Raw genomic sequence first — 22,558 nt, forward strand, 5'->3', positions numbered from 1 at the left:
ATCAGCAAGAAAAAAAGGGCACAGAAGTGAGGGGGTGGCCCGGACGAAAACTGGAAACGATCGTGGGAGAAATCACGCGCCAGTTCGTAAAAAACACACGTGCCGGGCTTTCACACCAAAAGATGTGTCATTTCATGATCTCATGGTGTATTTCTGTCATATAGGAAGTCCCATGCAAATATCAGCAGAATAACTGTGACTCATTCATGTTTGCTTTAAAACATTAGCCTCATACAGTGTATGCTATATATAATTTGAATCCGTTGGTTTGGAATGAGGTAATGTGAAGAAAGTAAAAGTGAAAAAAGCTCTACATACACTTAAAATGTTTTAGTTTGACTTTTACCATAATATTGTTTGGCCTTTTCTGTCTTTATTATCGGATAGGTTAGTCCAGAGAAGCCTAGCAATGGTTTGGAGAGAAAGCCACGGCGCATTTTTGGGAAATGATCCATTCCGGATTTGAACCAGGGTGTCCCTGGGCAATTTTGCCATATATGGTAACAGTGTATTAGTGCAGTGTGCAACAGAATTCTTGACTTTCAACGTATTCAATTGTCAGTAGTAGTGAGATAGGAAATGTTCCATTGAAATAAAATAAAAAAACATTAAATTAAAGTTAATTAAGTTAATTAAGACATAGTATTGGGTAACTTGATGACAAATGAACTGTGGTTATATATGAAATGCAAACTTTATTGAACTTCTTTGAAATGTCATTGACATAAGTAGTGCAAAAATAAGACATTCCCATAACAGTAGATTCTTACATATCAGTCAAGTTGAGCAATATGGCACAGAGACAAAGCAACATGATTATACATTTATTTACAAAGACGGTGATGTCTAACTGACTGATTATTTTCACCTGTATTCAGGATCTGTGAAAAAAAGACAGAAAGAATGAGATATATTGTCAATATGTAGAGCCCATTTACATGGATATGGATGTATGTTTTAAAAAGATATATATCAACATACATGTATGTAGTACAGTTATGCTCAAAATAATAGTAGTGTCTTTACAAAGGTGAGTAAATATCACAATTCTTTGAATAAATTGTTCTTTAATGAGAACAAATACATACATATTTATATACATAATTTAATTACCTTCCTAAATGTTCTTACTCTGACATAGGATCTGCAGTGAATGTTCTGTGTCCCCACTGTATTTGGGCTCATTATAGTACAATTTGTTTGAAGAATTTTGAGATTTACTCACCTTTGCAAAGACACTGATATTCTTTTAAGCATAACGGTATGTGCGTGTAAATGAGGCCTAACGCACATCACAAACAGCTCTCAACATTCTTACCATATCCCACACATTCTAGCACACAAATGTAAACATTCACTATGCCACCCAACCCACACAAATGTTCCTTGTCACTCAATACCTATACACTTTCATACCTTTTTGACCCTGAATACAAAGCATCTCGCATTCCCGTCTGGAGGCGAAACGGTTTCTTGTCCCCCCGCAGCCACCGTAGACGAAGGGCCGGCACCCTCCGGAGCGCAGGTGGTAGTACCACAGTAGGATGTACTCGCTACAGTGGCCCTCTGACATGGGCTCCAGGCACGCGCCTGACCACGGGACTGCAACCAGAACAGCACAAGTTGTCCTTAAAGTACCTTTAATTAGGGTTTTAATTTCTTATTATGTTGCCCATTTTAGATATTCTATACAGGAGGAGGGGGGGAGAAGAACACAAGAGTGTCCTTAGAGTACCTACAGTGTCCTTACAGTACCTTGGGTTTACTTTTAGACAGTGGTGTAGTCTACTTTTTTGTGGTGGGTATATTGTATATTTGAGCATTCTTTGATGTGGGTATACTGTATATATTTGTGGTATTCTAAATAATGGATAAATCAATTTTAAGTGGGTATACTGAAATCCCTGAAATTTTGAGGTGGGTATACTGTGTATACCTCGTTCTACGTAGACTACACCACTACTTTTATAGTCCATTTGAATGCAATATAACCATATAACCAGCATATTTTAGTTGCCTAGAGACATAGTGATTTTGAGTGAGTTAGATGGGGAAGAATGTTATCCCATTTTATCCCAAAACACTGCACACTGTATACATCAAATCAAACTGGGGCCATTTTGCATAACAAGAGAGAAACTCATCAGAATATACAGAATGGGCATTTGGTACATCAATGCAAAAGGAAGTAATATCCATTTTGTGCCATTTTTTTAACAAAATCAATCACAGAAAGGGAGCTTCTATGGTGTGCGGATATTTCCTCATTTTTCCTTATGCGTTCCTTTGTCCTGCACCCGCAACAATTGTTTTTTTGTGCATGCACCTCTCACTTATTTTCATTTGGTACATCCTCATCACCATTTCAACATGGTATTATTAAGCCTAATGCGAATTGTGATATTATCTATGGGACAAGAAAGAAAGAAAGAAGGAAAGAAAGAAAGAAGGAAAGAAAGAAGGAAGGAAAGAAATAAAGGCAGAAAGAATGGAAAAAAGGAAAAGAATGAATGAAGAAAAGAAAGACAATGAAGAAATAGTAAGCCTTGTAAGTCGTGTGGAGGGTGTCTGTGCTACCAGATGTAAGTATGCGAGCACGTCTGCTCTGTCTCCTCCTCTTCCTCTTCCACCCATGGACACCTGCTGAAGACAGAAGAAGCAAAGCATGCCGTGTGGCTTTAGTGCCCTGAGACTCATTGAGGAAGTTAGTGCTAACTAGGATCTCACACAGTCTCATCACACACTCCCATTCAGCTCTGCTCTCTCTCTCGCGTTAAAAAAAATGGAAAAATAGGCAGGCAGGCAGAAACGCTCTTGAGGCCAGCTGTTACTTTATTAGATGACGTCGGGCCTTCCGTTTTCACTTTTATCTTTGTGAAAAGATAAATCCTATGAATCATATGAAAAAAGGACGTACGTAGGTAAGCATTCATTTCAAGAGGTCTGTATGTGCACGACGTACATGCATTACATACATGTACTGTACATCTACTATGCATTCTCAAACAAAGGAAAAGTTTAATTTGATGTATTTTATGTAGGTGAACAATCGGTAGGCATCAAATAGAAACAGGGTCATTCTGTATAACTACAGCTGTGTTGAGAGAAACTCCTCAGAATATTTGGGCACTTTGCACACCAAATCAGCGTAACCATTTCTATAATGGCATTCCAATGCGTGACATGACTTATGATATTATCTATGGGACGGTTAATTACTACCAGACCGAATAAATAGTATACCTAATGTAGCTAAGCAGCATATAATGACATCACTGGCTGAATATGGTAGAACACTAGAAAGGACAAAGAGCCTGGGAGTGTTCTATAGCAGTGGTTCTTAACCTTTTTTTCCTAAAGCATCCCCTTACCTGTGCCAAAGACAAGCCGCACACCCCCAACCAAAACTTCTACACATTTATACGCACTGAAAAAGGCTTGAAGTGATTAATTACAATGATTCTTGCTTGATACACTAATCATGGGAACCAAAACACGTATTAATCTGGTTTTGATTTGGCCTAATTACAAACGTATAATGTTCGCAAACCGAGTTTTGGTCACAAGTTCAACACAAACAAAATCCCACGCACCCCCTGAAATCTCTGATGCACCCCCAGGGGGTGCCCGCACCCCAGGTTAAGAACCACTGTTCTAGAGGCACGGCCATCATGTACATAACATGTGCTCGCTCACACACACACACACACACACGCACACGCACACGCGCACACGCACACACACTCAAGCAGTCATACTCCTGCTCCAACAAAATAACTGTCTCTTTTATCAATTCAATAAAGATAAATGAAACCAAGACGGAAACAGTCATGTCTCACACATGCATGCATAACTGGTATGGTGTGACACATGGAAGCCAAAGAAAACAGTGCTTACAAAAATGTCATGCATTAAGGGGTAGGAATGTAGGTCGTATTGGTGAGTACGGTACCCACAAAGAGGACCCAAAGAAACAAAAACAGACAGGGTTGGGGGTACCTCATGGTAATGGTGACCACAAAGGATTACATCAACATTTCTGACAAAGAGCACCTTCAAATTGACACCTTTTAAAAATACCACAGCGATCCAGAGAATTTTCCTGTGACCACCTCATTGTGAGTTCAAGCTTTGTTTAGTTGGTTAGTTTATGGTTTGGTTAGTTGGTTAGTTCATGGTTTGGTTTAACCAACTAATAGTTGGTTCATTTATGTTTTTTTGTTGGTTAGTTTATGGTTGGTTTAGTTGTGTAGTTCATGGGTTAGTTTACGGCTTGTTTAGTTGGTTAGTTCATGGTTTGCTTAGTTGGTTTGTTTATGTTTTTTTACCTGTTTAGCTTATGGGTTAGGGTTAGGCTTAGGGTTAGTTTATGGTTGGTTTATGGAAAGTTACCAGTGAGGTTGAGTGGGGTTGTCGAAGTCTCTGTATACAGGGTGGACGGACTGACGGTAGTCGTCTCATTATGTACTGTGCTATTGTTTAGATCAGCTGCCTCTATCTCCTCTTCCATCTCTGCTGCAACCTCCTCCTCCTCCTCCTCATCTTCCTCCTCCTCTTCATAGTCATCCTCCATGGGGCGGTTGCGGATCACCGTGGAGAAGACTGTCCCCGGCACTGTCACACCCCCCTCTGCATCGGGGTCCTTAGAGTTCACCACTACCAAGATGTCCTTTCCTGAATGAGCCCGTGGAGATAGTAGATGGCACAAAACACAAAGCAGACACATGGCATTGTCTCTTTTTCTGCGCTTTGCCTTCAAGTTTTATATGCCATTTTCCAGAGCAGGCTTTTACCAATAAGCAGGCTGAGCTTTGGGCCTCACCAAATTTCCCCATTGTAGGGGGCCCCCAACAGTTAGCCTGGCATGGTATACCAGAGAAAGTAATTAAAAAGGCCCCCATATCTACATTTTGCCTAGGGCCCCCATGTTTATTTTGTATTATTATTGTTGTTGTTTTTGTTTATTATTATTACTGCATTATTATTATTATTATTATTATTATTATTATTATCATCATCATTATCTGCTACAATATGTTACACTTCAGAGACAGTCTCGTCCACTCCTATATATTGTATAACTGTACATACTGTATACTATGTCAATTGGGTGGGTTGGGTTTAACATACTTCATGTCACAAAAGCTGGAAGGTGACTGCAGCACGGTGGATGTGAGCAGACACCAACTGGTAGACACACACATACATACACACACACAGACGGACTAACATACGGACAGACATGACTGAAATAACCTTAGCCCCCTATTGGGAATCAGGCTCAATTCCCATTACAATAAATAACAGAAATCTGAAATGCTATTATAAACAATTACATTCATCTCTCTTATTAACTTATAAACACTTCCATTGATGAAGATTATTTTGTGTATTTATTGAATTTGTTGAATTGCATGTTTGGTTCACATCTCTAAGGCCTGTGTTTTGTGCGAATGGGTTTTTGTTATTGGGTGAGGTCAGCGCTTGTGAATGGCCTCTAGGCCCCCCTGGTTTGGGCCAGTCTGTTCCACAGTCAAGACGTTGAGGAACACAACAGATGGCGCTTCTCGTGGGGTATCCATGCCACACCAGCAGGGGCTCCAGGACAGAGACGAACTCACACGCGCATTCACACACATGCACACGTCGCTGCATATTCACACACACAGTCTTGAGAATTGACCTCTGCATGCACATACGCACGCACGTGCACACTTGTGTACGCACGCACACACGCACACACGCACACGCGCACACACACACACACACACACACACACACACACACACACACACAGGTATGCACTCACCACAGGTTTTGACCACCTCCTTGGTCACAATCTCCTTGACCTCCTCCACCTGAACAAGAACATGGTAAATCACCTGAGTAGTGGACCAAAGCCAAGTGGGCCTTAACACATATTAAGAAAAGACTGCAACAGAATAGCATAGTATAGAATAGAATAGAATAGAATAGAATAGAATAGAACAGAACCGAACAGAACAGATTAGAAATGCAATATGAGCTTCTTCTGAAATACGAACTTCCAGTAAAAAGAATTTTGAAATGAATAGTAGTTCAAGACAAGTAGTAGCAAGCAGTACATTGGGTTACATAAACAGAGGTACAACATTGCTCATAAAGTGAGCAAATTCTTGAAGAAAATGTACTAATATTGGAAAGTATGTATGTACGTATGTTGGAAATGCTGAAAAACATACAGTGAGTCCAAGCTCCCCTTTCTCTCCTTTTGATCCTTCTGCTCCGGGTTCCCCCTGTAGACAGTAGGGATGCAAATTATCGATTAATTCATTAATCATTAATTGATAGTCTTATCGATCGACTTACGATTAATTGATAAGCTGCGTTTTTCCCAGAAATCTCAATGTTTCTCTGAAAAGAAAACACTGAATCTAAATTTTTTAATTAAAAATTGCGATAAAATACCACATTTAAATTAATTCTATTTCAATTCTTTAATCCAAAGGTGATTCAAATATTCACACACTCTTCACATGCCCATTTCACCTGGGTCTCTTGTCAGTTGAATTGTCGATTAATTGCCATTAAATGCTTTCGATCGATTAATCGTTTGCATCCCTGTAGACAGACATCCCCAAAACACACACACATCCATGACATCAACCATCGCTCAGAGAGCACTTCTCAGCTTAGAAACACTGACATTGACCAACGTGCTCTTGTCTTATGCCTTGAATTGCTCTGCATTCATCACTTTATTACATGCTTGCATTCTCTGTTCTTCTATGCATACGTACTGTAGCTTGATTTGACAGCTTGTTTCCTTGTTAAGGACAATGTAGGCCTACTGTTCAGATGCAATGCAACCAAGTTTCTACAATTTGCTATGTTCCTACTCTGTACAGCAGCATCTCTCAAACTTTGATGCATGGTCAGTTTGGGTCCTGTAACTTGCTGACAGGGTTTCAAGAGACCTCTGAAAGGAAAATTAAGATCCGCAACAATGTTTGATGCTCCCAAAAATTGAATGGCATGACGTTTCGGACAGTCCAAAATGTCGTGCCATTAAATTTTTGGGAACATCAAACAGAGTTGCGGACCTTTGTTTTCCTTTCAGTTATCTTATGTTTGGTCCAGCAACTGTGACTGATGTGCGCGCATTCTCTGACTTTTTGGATTTCAAGAGACCTGATCATGGTCTTGATCATTCCAGCTGATAAGCTTCAAGCACATTGGCCACAAAGTTTTTCTTTGTCACAAAGCCAACCGAGTTTGGGGACTACTGCTAGAGGAGTCAGAGGGCACATAACCTGACTCTGCCCCGATGAACAGCTTCCACCTTGCTCCACAGACATTCATCTGGAGCGACGTGATAGATGTAGATCTACAAAGGTGTGGTTTTATAAAAATCCCTTGTGTGACTCTTGTGGGAACTCATGAAGCTGAGCATAAATACATGAGGGTCTGGCGAGAGTCACTCAAAGCACTTTACATTGTATGCATCACATTCACACTCACATTCACACACCGGTGGTAGTGGCTGCCACACAGGGTACGACCCTGCCCCCAGCAGCAATTTGGGGTTAAGTATCTTGCTCAAGGATACATTGATGGGGTCAGGTAGAGCAGGGATCGAACCGGCAACCTTTTTGGTTGCCCAAAGGCTCCTCTACCACCTGAGCCACCATCGCCCCTGATTTATAGATCTCAAACAGGCACAGGATACAAGGATAGTTAAATGGGAAATGGGAAAAGGACTGCATTGACATATCGCCTTTCCACTCCTTCGAGCACTCAAAGCACTTTACATTCATTGTATGCCTCACATTCACACTCCGGTGGCAGTGGCTGCCAAGCAGGGTACCACCCTGCCAACAGGAGCAATTTGGGGTTAAGTATCTTGCTCAACTACACATTGATGGGGTCAGGTAGAGCGGTGCTCGAACCTGCAACCTATTTTGGTTGGCGAAAGGCTCCTTTACCACCATCGCCACCATCGCCCCTAGTTCATTGATCTCATACGGGTACGTACAGTACATAGAGTCACTTTCATGAAGCACACAGTGAAATACGGGGCTGTAGAGAGAGAGAGATGTTGTGATGGCCTTACATGTTGTCCATGCAGGCCAGGAGTTCCTGGAGGCCCTCTCACACATGGCTTCCCTCTTCCCCTTCGGCCCTTATCTCCCTGGAGGAAGAGAAACCCAGAAATGTACAGTATTACATGTTGTCTTTTTTAACGAGGCATCAGACACCTGCGATTCAATACATTACATCAATACACTCGCCTCCAGAAGAGTTGTCGCCTATCCATCTGTTTGGAGTAACAGCTAATAACCTGACTTTCAATGAATCACTTGGCTTCAGAAGTCACTCATATGAAAGCTACAACCCTCCCGAATGAAAATGTATGTACAAAAATAAATGTCATGCACCAACGAAAGATTGACCCTTTATTGAACACAGACAGGGCAGATTTTCACAAGACAAAAGTTTTGTCGCCTATCGAACATAATGTGAAAATGAGCAGATAAGTCACTTCAAAACACTTCAAATACGCAGACCGGGTGTCATACTTAATCACTGATTCACTCACACCTCTCCAGAAAATCAACTTTGGCCTTAGGTGTATGTTTAGGGTCATTGTAATCATGGAAAGCAACACAATGAAAATCAATGGAGTTCAATGAGAGATGGTGACATATTTGCGATTCGTAGAGCAATACATTTTTAACTTCATGATGTAATCAATGATAAAAGCCCTCACACACCAGCAGCATGCATGCAGCTCCACATAAGAGCTGTATCCCTCCCATGTTTGACTTTAGGCACCATGTATTTTTTTCCAAATTCTTCACCTTTAACACCAAATAAGTCTCTCCCACTGTCCTGTCTCAAAAAAGCCAGCCAAGAGTATGTCAGGCCTAATTCTGACAAAAATGAAGGCTAATGGGACTCATACTCTGAAGTCAAGATCCCAAGATCAACCATTTTAGAACTGATAGCATCAAAACTATATGGTGTTGGAGATGAAGAATATGAAAAAAGAGAAATGGTGCATAAAGTGAAACATGGTACAGATACAGCTCTTATGAGGAGCTGCATGCATGCTGCAGGTGTTTGAGGGCTTTTATCATTGATTAAATCTTGAAGTTAAACATGTATTGCTCTACGAATAGCGAATATGTCACCATCTCTCATTGAACTCCATTGATTTTCATTGTGTTGCTTTCCATACACCTAAGGCCAAAGTTGATTTTCTGGAGAGGTGAGAGTGATTCAGTGATTAAGTATGACACCCAATCTGCGTATTTGAAGTGTTTTGAAGTGACTTATCTGCTCATTTTCACATTATGTTCGATAGGCGACAAAACTTTTGTCTTGTGAAAATCTGCCCTGTCTGTGTTCAATAAAGGGTCAATCTTTCGTTGGTGCATGAAATTTATTTTTGTACATACATTGTCATTCGGGAGGGTTGTAGCTTTCATATGAGTGACTTCTGAAGCCAAGTGATTCATTGAAAGTCAGGTTATTAGCTGTTATTCCAAACAGATGGATAGGCGACAACTCTTCTGGAGGCGAGTGTACATGTACATACACCAGGGGGAAGAGTAGCATCGGGTGGCATGGGTTTAAACTTGCACCCCACAACTTTCTATGGAAAGCGGTTGTCGTTTTTTTCCTGTTTCTCTTAAAAAAACGTAACTTCTCTGACAACGTGATGAACAAGCTGATAACACAACACACATCTTAAAATGGAAAGACGTACAATATTCATTTTGAAAGGATTATGAAGAGATTACTGTATATCAGTACATTCCAAAGTAGGTTTCGCCCCTTACGGTTTCAAGTCTGGCAGGTGTTTACTTTCCAAAAACTAATCTGAAGGTTCAGTTGAAAAAAACGTTGTTGTGCTAAAGTTCAAGATAGATCGATCACGTCTTGGTGAACATTCATCAACACCCTCAAAACATGAGTTTTTGTTTTCTATTCTTGGACTTACAAATAAGCTTCATCCCTTTAATCTACTGGCACTTCAGCGGTCCCATAATAGGCATTAGCTTCACCTGGGCTGAATGAAAAGATGGATTAGCGACAGGAGGGCAGTAAATTGGCCTCAGTGCAACTTTGGGTATTAAACAACACAAGTTTCCCATCCAGGAAACACAAAAAAAGTCAAAGTCTTTTGTTTCCTTCTGTTTATTTATGACAAAGTTTTTTTTTGTTTTTTTTTCAAAAACAAATAACTCAGCATTTGCTTCACAACCAACCACAGCAATTAGTTTGACACAGCACAAATTAGATTTCGCTACGAGAAGGTAAATATTGTTTGACGCAGACGGACGGAGACATAATGAGCTCTCTCAGCACGCCCGTTCATTAATTATTCCTCTCGAGAGTGTAAATTAATCTATAAATAAATACACCTCATCGCATGTGTTTTTTTTGTCATCCCTTCTCCACCCCTCCCTCTTTTCCTCTCCTCTCCTCTCCCCTTCCATCTCTCCAAGAACGGAAATCATGATCCGATCCACTTCAATCAGCACCAGCAGGCTTCTAATTGTTGCTAAACAGGGATGTTTGTCTGGCCATTTTGATTTTTTCCCTTCTTTTTCTCCTCGTCAGCGGTGTTCTTGCTCGGGAATAGCTGATTAATTCTGGCTAATTACAATGTCCTCCCGTATCCCCTTCACGTCGCCACAGTGCCATACGTAGGGGTGCTTTTATCTCGTCCTGTCCCTCTGGCAGTTTGGCTGTGATGCAGAGGCTGAAGAAATGCACACAGGTCCCCAGGGAAAAAAACACTGATAGGGCCCCCCATACGGCCTGCCAAGGTCATAATAGCGCCCCCACCACAAATAGGCGAGGGCCCCTGGGCCCAGGGGCAAGAGCCCCGCTCGCCGCCACTATAGCTCTGCCCCTGCTGTGGTGTGGTGTGGAGTGGTGGTCGATGTGTTGCCCTTAATTAAAGTGTTCTAGTCTTGCTCTGCAGCAGCCTGTGCCCTGTCCATCCCTCCCGACCCCGCCCTCCTCCCTGTGTGTCACCCAGAGAGAGTTTCAGACGGAATCAGTGTGTGTGTGTGTGTGTGTGTGTGTGTGTGTGTGTGTGTGTGTGTGTGTGTGTGTGTGTGTGTGTGTATGCCCATTCGTCAGTGTGTGAGTGCAAGTTCAAATTTGAACCTTCAGCACAGCATGCCCAGAGTCTGACTTTACAGAAAATACTGTAAGGCAAGATACTGTTTAGTTTTCCCTGTGTGCGTGCGTGCGCGTGTGCGTGCGTGCGCGCGTGCGTGCAGACACTACACCTTAGGTCCTGTGTCTCCCTTAGGCCCAAGCGGCCCTGGTTGACCCCGAACTCCAACAGGCCCAGGGGCTCCAGCAGAACCCTTGAAGCCCGGGAAACCCGAAAATCCATTAGCCCCCTGGGTAGGAGAGAGAGAGAGAGAGAGAGAGAGAGAGAGAGAGAGAGAGAGAGAGAGAGAGAGAGAGAGATTAATAGAAGAGAAAAGGGCGTAGATGTATTACTGCATGTTCATTATACTCTCATGCCATATTATGAATGATTGTTTGAGTGAACCGTTGGGGTCAATGTACAGGTAAAGGTGGGCACGTGTGTGGTAGTTGTCAGAACCAAGGAAATCTAAAATGCTCGGTTCAGCAGAAAATGTCCACATTTTGATCAGAAACCCTCTATTTCATCCCAAAGTACCTAAAAACAGAGCTTTATGTGCTTTAATAGCGAACTAATCCTTTAAGTGCTCACCTTCTCCCCTTTTTCGCCTGGCAAACCATCAGTTCCGTTGATGCCATCAACTCCCTTCTCCCCCTATTGCAAAACAAAATGCTCGTCATTATGCCACTGACATTATACCGATGACGTCACGATAAGTGATCACATGACATCTTGAAAATGATGATGCAAATGATCAACATCAGCATCAGCATCATTGTTGCACATCATTAGCATGGCATCCGAAATGGCCCCTCTTTGTTTGTGTTGATTCACAGCCACCTCTAATATCATTACCATCATCACCATTATCACCACCATGATCATTCATCCCATTCATCATTAAAGCCTCTGTCATAAAAGTCTTCATCATCATCATCATCCTCTTCATACTCATCATCATCATCGTCATCATCACCACCACCATCATCATCGTCGTCGTCTCATCACAATTGCCACTACTATCACATTATCAACCCCACCACCATCATCTTCGTCATCATCATCTTTATCACCATCATCATCACAATCATCACATTGTTTTTATCATTATTATTTGCATCATCATTATTATCATCATTAAAGTCCTCATCATGAACCTCATACTTCTCATCACCGTCACCACCATCACCGCCACTCAACTTACTTTTCTACCAGTGAGGCCATTACGTCCTGGAATGCCTGGAGTGCCTGGCAGCCCTGCATCACCCTGAGACAAGGACAACACACAACATCATCACCAAGGACAACACACAAGCTCATCACCAAGGACAACACACAACATCATCACCAAGGACAACACACAAGCTCATCACCAAGGACAACACACAAGCTCATCACCACGGTGTTGAGAACGACACCGCTTGGAGGTGCTCAGTTGCAATTGGGGGGCATTGGTCAGCTTTATTTTTTAATAATAAGAGGGCATTACCAGGCTTATGATGAGGTCAAGTGGACATTGGGAAGCTTATGATGAGGTCAAGGGGGCGTTGGGAGGCTTATGAGGAGGGGGTGTTGTGAAAAAAGGTTGAGAACCATTGAGCAACAAGCTACATGTACGGATAACAAGCTTTCAATCATGAGGCCACTCAGGCCTAATGAATGTACAGTCATTGGCCAGGCCTATATAGACACACTGTCTACAGAGCTAGTATTGGACTGCACAGGACTTACATTAGGGGTGGGTATTGGCAAAGGGTTCACGATTCGATGCGCATCACGATACACATGCCACGATGCGATTCTATCAGGAGGCATTGCGATTCATGTACTACTGTGATGCATTGCGATATTTACAGCTTATTTGTCAGTTGCTATGTAGCTTTCTTAACATCTGGGAGAGAGCTTACATCACAACAGAAATATTACCTATTCTCTACTGAACAAAATAACCCGTGGCAAATCGAATTTTATTGTTATCAAATAATCAATTGTCATGAATCCATGCAGTATATTGAGAAAATAAGTATCACGATACCTTGTCATGAATCGATGCATTGTATTTGTGAGAGTAAGTATCGCGATGCATCGATATGACGATTATTTTGCACACCCCTAACTTACATATTAATCCATTTAGGCTTTAGCAGTCAAAAAAATGTAAAAGAATCGTCAACACAATTTAAGGTAAATAAATGCACACACATGGTACAGTCGGTCTTACAGTAGTGGGTTAATGAAGTAACTTTGGTCAGGCCAAGGTCAAAGTAAAGGTCAACTGCATTGTGTGAGTCTGTCTGACAGCATATAGATATCTCACCGGTTCGCCGCCCCTTCCCGGGGTGCCCATTCGTCCAGGCATGCCCATCATGCCCTGAGAACAACATTACAGACCATTAAAATCACGTGAGCATGGCATTAAACATTATTTAAGTGACTCATCAAATGTTGCATGTGATCAGATGATCAAAGACGTTCAGGTACTGAATTTGAGCCCTACCTTCACTCCCTTCTCCCCTGTAATGCCTGGCTCTCCAGGCTGTCCCGTTTCACCCTGGAAACAAAACAAAAAAACAGACAACAAGCTTCACAATTTTGCTTAAAAGGTTTGGTCAAAGAAGGTTAAGATTATACGTACAGTATATAAAAATACATGTTGTGTATCAACCTTAATTCAATGTGCTTGAATGTGGTAATGTGGCAAATCTATGACCCACTAAATTGATTTAATCTTTCAGCTAACTCATACCCACAAGCACACATACACGCGGGCACACGCACACGCACACACACACTAGTGGTGTCAACAATAATCGTTTCGGCAATGCATCACAATGCGGAGTAGGGCAATTCAATAATCAATTCGGCAAGTGCCATAATCGATGAGGCAGGTTTTTTCAATTTTCAGTTACTTCCATGGGCATTTCCGGAGCAAATTAACTTTATATTAAATTAAAGCACTTCAAAGCATTGAAAGCTGCAGGACTGATACACAGAATAGCCAATAAAATGTTGTTCAGTGTCTGACTGCTTGTATTGCCTCATGACAGATGAAAAAAATCTCCTTGCTTTCAGTAGAAATGTAATGCATTGCAATGCATTTCAGAATTGGATTGAATCGATTTGAATCTAATCGTTGCCTTCCGAATCGTAACCAAATTGAATCGTAAGGGCAGTGCCAATGCACACCACTAACGCACACACACACACACACACACACGCACACACACGTGTTCATTCACCTGGCCTCCTTTCAGTCCTTGTTGGCCCATATCCCCTTTGTCTCCTTTCTGGCCATCCAATCCATCCTCTCCGTTACGACCCTGCGCGCGCACACACACACACACACACACACACACACACACACACACACACACACACGCACGCACGCACGCACGCACGCACGCACGCACGCACGCACGCACGCACGCACGCACATGCACACACACGCAAACGCACACGCACACAAACAGGCACACGCACACGCACACGCACACACACGCACATATGTACAAACACATATTACAGAGGAGAGAGGACCCAAGAGAGGACCACTGTGGCCCATTTCAAAAGTCTCATCACTGACACCATCATCAACATCATCAACTTTAATGACCCTTTGAACACTATCAACGTTAATTACTCTGCTGTGGTGCACTGCGGTGTACCAAAACCCTGTCGCATGGCTCTGGACTCCATGACCCCCATTGTAGCGTAAAAAGTGGAACATTGAAAGGTTGAAATGGAGTTGTCACAACTCTCCTTTTTATGAGACCCTGCACCGTATCATATACGGTAGTCACTGTTGGGAAAGTTACTCAAAAACTGTAATGCACTACTTATTACATGTTACTGTCATTTAAAAGTAATGCATTACATTACAACATTACTTTTTTTTAAAAGTAAGGCATTACACTACTTTTGCATTACTTTTAGTTACTTTAGCCAACATGACTGGAAATAAGGATTTGGCAATCTACAGTGCAAATCTATGAGGTGGCATGACTTTCACCTGCCATCCACAAGTCGTTTTGGAAGCCTGCAGACTGAAAACCAACATTTTCAGGAATTGCATCTTACCCACATACAATATTGATTCACCAATACAATGATTAATACTTTCTCTTCTTACCACACCTTACCATGCACACCAGCCGAAAACTATTACGGACGCATGCAGCACAGGCTCCATTGCAATTGGCTGAAACATAAAGCCACCTCACTGCACTACGAGTTTGAAAATTATTATTGATAAAAGAGCAGATGCATGCATTGCTACAGTAGGCCCATTTTGAATATTAATTATATAGCCTACAGCACACCGGGGAAAATGTCTTATCAATGAACGAAATTATAGGCGAAAAAATGATTGCGAGGATACCAGCCAGTCAGTTTGCAAGCTCGTGGCTCGCCTGAATCATGTGACTTTGTGCGGAGATCAGTTTGTCACTCACTCACAACTCTAGAACTATTATTCTTTACGCGCGCTCAGTCAGCACCGCGGGCAGCATATTCTGCGACTTTGCGCAAACAGCTAGTTCTATTCATGCAACTATTGCGCTGGAATTTACTGTGATAGGCTACAGAGTGATGCAACGACAGCAAGCATTTTCAATTTCACTACTTAGACAGGCGAACGTATAATATTTTATTTCAAATGGATTTATTTCAATTTTAGTGATGTTTAGTTGAACAAAAGTGAGGGGGGTGCAACGTAGGCCCTACTCATCCCCCTGTCCCTGTCTCGTGAGAATGGGATGCATCCCCTCCTTTCCTGACTAATTTGGTGGTGCTATGGCACCTCTTCAAATCTTCTAATTGTTTGTAGGCTACTGTTTTTCGACGTGGAACGCGGTTTGGGTTTCAAGTAGGCCTACAGTGTGCATTTAACTGAAATGTTCTTGGCGTCCTTGTTTTCAATGAAGTCAAAGTAGTGGGCATATACCCATATTGAAAACGAGCAAGCTGGATCTTCTGGATCGGTCATCCTTTGTCAGCCTGCCATTTCGAGAGACGAAGTGTGAAAGAGGAAGCAATGTTCTGCGTGGAACTTTAAAATCTCTGCGCGGACATAGGCCTACTATCAGATGCAATAGCTGATCTCGCGGTGATCCGCGAACATTGTATAAAGAAAACAAAATACCCACACAAAATGTAGGTGAAAAAAAATTGTTGTAATGTGCAAGTTACTTGCATTGTAACGAGGACATATTACCGATTTTTTCCCCTGTAATCAGTTACATTACTGAGTTACTCAAAAATGTAATGCATTACAGTAATTAGTTACTTTTGTAACTCGTTACTCCCAACACTGACGGTAGTTGGCCATGGGGACTGGGGTTTGAGTCCAGCCTAGGATATATCCCATCCACAACCGGATCTCTCCCTCTCCTATTCCACCCGCTTTCTGTTTCCATCTTAACAATCCTATAACGAAAAAATGAATGACTCCTCAAAATATGAGACTCTTACCGCTTCCCCATTCAGCCCTGGTTCACCTGGTTCCCCCTAGGAGAGTGAAAAAGGCATTTTTCCTGATTAGACTTAGACTTAGACTTCTTTATTGTCCATTAAACTTACATAAAATGGAGATTTTGCTTTGGTGGTGGCATAGGACGCACAAGGACACACAAGACAAACACACATCACAGTCAACACAATAAAGAATAAATATATATATATATATGTGTGTGTGTGTGGATAAAAGATAGATAGATAAAACGTGTGGAATAAAATTAAATCTCATTACTCAATTAAAATTAAGAGACTATTCAATTTCACCATATTACTTACTGCTAGAGCAGCGCACCGAGCTTCCTATGCTGTATTACTGTATAAAACTTTAAAATTAATAAAATACCACTGCTAAAATACTGTTGAGGATCTGCTCTCTGTTATTATAAACAGTTCTTTGTTGAGAATAGCCACAGCTGATGGTACAAATGACCGCTTGTAGCCATTCTTCCTAGCCATTGGAATTTTCAGTCTGCGTCCAGATGGCAGCATCTGGAAAGCACCGTGAAGAGGGTGAGTAGGATCCAGATAGACTTGATGTGCCTTCTTTGTTAGGGCCTGCGTGTGCAAGTGTGGAAGTTGCAGCTGTTTGTATCCAATGATCTTTCCAGCCAGGTTGACAATCTGTGCCAATTTGTTCTTTTGTTTGACAGAGAGGTATCCATACCATGACACAATGTTGAATGTCAGTACACTCTCTGTCAGGGACTTATAGACCATGGACATTGTGCGCTGACTGGTGTTAAGGCCCCTGAGTTTCCGCAGGAGAGCCAGGCGCTGTCTACCTTTTTTGAATGTGTAGTCCACATGGTCTTGGAACTGTAGCTGACTATCTATGACTGTCCCAAGGTATTTGAACTGAGACACCTGCTCCACCTCCTGACCCTTCATGCTGATTGGCTTGAAGGTGTGCCCAGAGTCTTTATTGCCTCCCTTCTTGCTGGTTCCCAGCCACATCTCCTTGGTTTTGGAGACATTGAGATCCAGGAAGCTGCTGTCAAACCATGCAGATAGGGTGTTGATGTACTGCAGGTAGGGGGAGCTGTCTGTTTCCGACAGGCAGGCAATTAGGGCCATGTCATCTGCATACTTGATGAGGGAGAGGTCATCAGTGTTGCATTGTAGCTCATTGGTGTATATGGAGAAGAGCAGGGGTGATAGCACACATCCTTGAGGAACACCGGTGTTGAGGACCAGAATGTCAGAGAGGCAGTTCTTGATGCACACCCGCTGAGGTCTGTCCTTCAGAAAGTCCCTGATGAGGAGGACCAGGCCAGAACTGACTTTCAGGTCACAGAGGCGCTGTAGAAGGAGGTGTGGTTGCACCGTGTTAAAGGCAGAGGAAAAATCCATGAAAAGAACACGGGCGCGAGTCTTTGGCTTATCCAAGTGACAGTGCAGGTTATTTAGGAGAGTGAGTGTAGCGTCCTCCACCCCCCTGTTGGAACGATAGGCAAATTGCATGGGGTCTAATTGACCTGCTACCTGGCGGGTCAGATTATTGCGGATTAAGCGCTCCATGCATTTCAGGGACTCTGTAATTACGTTATAAAGAGGCGAGAGACATCAGTGTGTCAAAATGGTAGATGGCAGAGTGACAGTGTGTTCTGTGAGTCTCTCTGTGTGTGTGTGCGCGTGTGAGTGTGCGTGGGTAAACGTGCGTGTGTGTGTGTACCTTCTGACCAACTAGTCCTCTTTTTCCAAACGGCCCCACAGCTCCCTTATTCCCAGTCTCCCCCTTCAGACCCTTCAAGCGGAAGAGGAAAAAGGAAATGGCATCATAATGAGTTATAATGGCTATATCACCCATGGTGCTCTGACTCCTTTCAACAAAGGTAATTGGTAAAAACATTATAGCACATTGAAGTGATTGCTCAAGGCTACATCTTGAATCAGGAGGGCTATTACTGTAAAGTCAGGCAGGGTCTAATGGTTAGGAAGTTGGTCTTTGTACAAGAGGGTTGTAGGTTCAAATCCCACCCTTTCACCTCCCTACTGTACATCTCCTTCCATGGATGGAGAGCCCTTGAGCGGGTCAGCTAAACCCACTGTACTGCAGGGACTATAGCCAATAACCTGAGCCTAAATAAGTCATTTGGATTTAAGCATCAGTGTTAAGTACTGTCATATTTCCTCTTGCATCACTTCATGTGACAGGTGTAATTAAAGGACAATGAAATGACTGCTCAAGCTGGCATCTGGGATCTGGAGCAAATACTTCCTCTTGCGTCATTTTATGAATATCTTGCCATTTATGGTTACGCTCTGCCTGGTCAGTTGTACCGTACCTTCCCTCCTGGTGGGCCGTCCTCTCCCTTCTCTCCTTTATCGCCATCGAACCCTGGTGCTCCTCTGTCACCCTGATTGTGCAGACATTTAAAACTATTAAAATGTACAGTACTGGACACTATGCAGTAGACATCCCACAAAAGGCATTGTGTGAGAGTGGCATAGAGTCTGTAATGTCTTTGAAGGCTGCTATTCATACAGGTCATCTTCAGTTAAAGGAATTTAGTGTCACATGCAACTTGACTTGTTTTGAGGCTTCTTTTTCAAGCCCCAAATAGACATCCACTATAGTATCATGTACAGTGTTTATGCATAGGAACTTACAATGACAACAAATGTCTGGTAATTCATTGCTATACATGTTACTAACACATAATTCAATTAAATGGCTTACAGTCTGCTAGGCTGACTTAAAAGCTTCGACAGAGCTATTTCCAGAATTAGTTTTTTGTTTGCTTTTTTTTTTAAAGGTATATTACAGTTATTTCACTTTTTAAAAGTTGGAAAAATGACCCCATAACTCCTTAAATCATCCTGAAAATCCAGCATGAGAGTACAAAGGCAAAAGGGGAGAATCCTCACCGCATCCCCTTTGAGGCCTTTGATTCCACGAGGCCCGTGAGCCGTGAAAGGACTGCCCTGTGAACAGATGACAGACACAGAAATGAGAAATGAGAAATGTTACGGCTCCCCAGAAGGATGCCAAACTTCATTTATTTATTTTTTATTTGACTTTTATCGTTATTAATGCTATAGTTTATTCCAATCCTTACCCTCTCTCCCCTCACCCCTGCAAGCCCTCTGTCACCCTGTTGATAAGATTGGAGAAAAAAACAAGTGAGCCCCATGCGTGAGACAGAATGGCAGTATGAAATATATATTAGGTGAATATACTGAGAACAAAACGTGGCTCACCGTAAAACCAAATACCATTCAACATCCATAATCATAACCGTGTCATCTATTTAAATTCTTAAATAAATAGAAATGTGCCATGATGAGTCAGGAATGATCCGATCAAAATACCAAAGAGGGCTTTCCATTCATATATAAAATTGTTATTCATACAGGCCAGAAGATATTGACAGCCAGGTATTTTAAGGTGAGACTCTGGGGGGGTTGATGGAGACTAAGGTTTGGGGGGGAGACAGCTCAATACAGATGAGAAGAAGTGATCGGTGTTTGATAGCCTCCACTGAGACAGCAGCAGAGACACCCAAGTCAAAGTCAAGGAAAAAACATCTCCAAAAAACTTTCTTCCCGTCAAGGTGGAGACATCCTGTGGACCCTTATTAAAGTTTAACAGCTATACAGGAGTTTATAGGACTCATGATCTCTGTCTGCCATTGCGACTGGACAATATTGTTTCGAAAAGACTGAATTAGCCTTTTTTTCACTGTGATGTCAGATAAGTTCCATTTTTGAAAGGAAGTTGGGAAAACAACTATCAGTTTCCAGAAAAGAGTGGAGCATACGTTTATGTCTCTGCCATTTTTAATGCTAATTTTTTGCTTCAAATGCATGGAATCGAAGGTGTCTGAGTCTGACCTGACGTGAATAAGGCTAATTGTGAAACTAGACATGGATTGCGATCATCATCTTTAGCCCGATATGCACGGGATTAATATTACCAGTGGGACCACTGGAAATTCACAATTACCCCTGCACCTCTATGTTATTTTGTGGTGCATTCGGACGGGATAAGCAAAAGTCCGTAATTGACTCTATTTACAGACATTATGGCCGGATATGTTATAACTTCACAACTTCCCGTTTGGTCTCGTAGAGTTCTTGGAATTCTTCTTGGAGTTGTTTTTGCTTATCTAGTTCAATGTACACTAGATAGGTCGACTACCACTTGCCCCTGAAATGCAGTTAATTCAACTTTCCTCCATTATCGTCCATTATTCATTTATTCACTCATTTATTTCACTTAGTGGCGGATATATTACTTCACAAATTACGGACATGGGGCTTTCACCACGAGACTAAGAACTCAGACTTTCTCCATAATTATTCCGAATTACCAGTGCTCCACGGGTGATATACATATCCTGTGCAAGTCAGACTTTTGTCAGCAAGAGCAGCACTTTTTACCTTTTCTCCCTTAGTTCCGGAGGTGCCTTTGGGACCCTGTAACAATTGGCAGAAGAAAGTTGAGACTGAGAGGACTCAACAGCATACAGAATGAAGAATTCACTTTTTCTTGTAAAAGGTAGTTGCACCAAATAAAATTTAAGCTCTTCATTGAATGTCATATGCTCAATAATAATACTAAGAACCTATTTTTGGTAAAACAAACAAACAAACAAATAAATAAATAAATAAATAGTACTGGACCTTGACCTGTGTAGGCTACTTTATATTTCCACTAGTATGCTTTTGATTATGTCCAGTCATTTGTGAGCAGTTTTGGATAGAAGTGTCTGCTAAATGTAAAGCAAATAATCTAAAATAATAGTTAAGTACAGTATCATATGTTTAACTCACCATAGGTCCAGGTGGACCTCTTGTTCCTGATGCTCCATGGGCACCCTGTGATTTGAACGAAACAAAAAAATACCAGTTCAATTTACCAACTCATAATTTATCATTTGAATGGCCTACGCATGATCAAATAGAATGTCTTTAGATGCAGATACAGAGATCATTACATGGTACATTAAATGCAAAGACCATTACATAATCTGCTGAAAGTGTATCTGCTGAAAGTTGTTGATTACACAATAACAATAGACAAAATGAAATTCTGCGACGTATGTGAGCAGATTACCAAAATCATGTGTTTTGTCTCATGCAACAACACAAACCAGACTATGCAAAGCAAACTATGAATCTTCTAAGAGATCTTCTAAGAGAACCCCCACCCCCCACCTCCCCACACCTTTTTTCAAAGGTGAAAAACACTTACCCGTCGACCAGGGAGTCCTACCAAACCCCTCTCTCCTGGTTCTCCTGGTATACTGTCACCCTGAGGGTGACATACGCAGAAACACTCATGAAGAGAATATTTAAATACCATCATGCATCTAAAACAAACTCTCACACCGTAAACAAATATGGAATCACTTGAGTTACCTTGTCACCTTTTTTCCCTGGTTCCCCCGTAGCACCCTGAAAACAAGACGCAAGACGTCATCTCAGGCTGTTTTCATAAACCTGAAATATCTCCTTCTCATAATTTTTCTTATTTATGTGTATGTATCAATTTCCTTTACAAGTGTTCAGTATACGCCATAAGGTGGTAAGTTAACGACACCTACAGGTGTTATATTTCTGGGACCAAATACACCCCAGAAGGTGTTAAATCGACTCTCTAAGTGTTGAATTACCCTTGTATTTTTTACTGTGTGTCTTGACACGCACAGGAGTAGAGCATGACTGATGTATCTGCAGTACAAGAATGCATTGTTGACTGGTGTGTGTGACATACCGGTTTGCCTGTGGTACCAGGTTTTCCTGGCGAGCCGGGAGTTCCATTCTTCCCCCTCTTCCCTTTGCTCCCCTGTGGAAAATGGAAGATGGCGATCATCGCCATATCTTACAAGGATGATCTTTTTCAATCCTGATGAAGGCATAGGCCGAAATGTTAGTCTCATTAAA

General features: G+C 41.9%; 1 protein-coding gene across 1 annotated transcript in view; it reads right to left on the reverse strand.

Annotated features, from left to right (window-relative positions):
• Positions 1-733: 733 nt before the first annotated feature.
• Positions 734-22,558, reverse strand: part of col7a1l (collagen type VII alpha 1-like) — a 145,862-nt gene continuing 124,037 nt past the window's right edge. Inside the window, exons 86-108 of the mRNA XM_063217728.1 lie at positions 22,389-22,460; positions 22,034-22,069; positions 21,867-21,926; positions 21,446-21,490; positions 21,053-21,088; positions 19,729-19,764; positions 19,538-19,594; positions 18,955-19,026; positions 18,342-18,413; positions 16,625-16,660; positions 14,395-14,475; positions 13,653-13,706; positions 13,473-13,526; positions 12,360-12,422; positions 11,747-11,809; positions 11,289-11,405; positions 8,093-8,170; positions 6,222-6,275; positions 5,810-5,858; positions 4,393-4,674; positions 2,578-2,643; positions 1,417-1,602; positions 734-881 (exon numbers count right to left, since the gene is read on the reverse strand). Of these exons, the coding sequence (XP_063073798.1) occupies positions 865-881; positions 1,417-1,602; positions 2,578-2,643; positions 4,393-4,674; positions 5,810-5,858; positions 6,222-6,275; positions 8,093-8,170; positions 11,289-11,405; positions 11,747-11,809; positions 12,360-12,422; positions 13,473-13,526; positions 13,653-13,706; positions 14,395-14,475; positions 16,625-16,660; positions 18,342-18,413; positions 18,955-19,026; positions 19,538-19,594; positions 19,729-19,764; positions 21,053-21,088; positions 21,446-21,490; positions 21,867-21,926; positions 22,034-22,069; positions 22,389-22,460 (1,686 nt within the window). The 3' untranslated portion in view covers positions 734-864. The remainder of the gene's footprint in view (positions 882-1,416; positions 1,603-2,577; positions 2,644-4,392; positions 4,675-5,809; positions 5,859-6,221; positions 6,276-8,092; positions 8,171-11,288; positions 11,406-11,746; positions 11,810-12,359; positions 12,423-13,472; positions 13,527-13,652; positions 13,707-14,394; positions 14,476-16,624; positions 16,661-18,341; positions 18,414-18,954; positions 19,027-19,537; positions 19,595-19,728; positions 19,765-21,052; positions 21,089-21,445; positions 21,491-21,866; positions 21,927-22,033; positions 22,070-22,388; positions 22,461-22,558) is intronic.

Source organism: Engraulis encrasicolus, chromosome 15, assembly GCF_034702125.1.
Source record: "Engraulis encrasicolus isolate BLACKSEA-1 chromosome 15, IST_EnEncr_1.0, whole genome shotgun sequence".
Classification (NCBI taxonomy): Eukaryota; Metazoa; Chordata; class Actinopteri; order Clupeiformes; family Engraulidae; genus Engraulis; species Engraulis encrasicolus.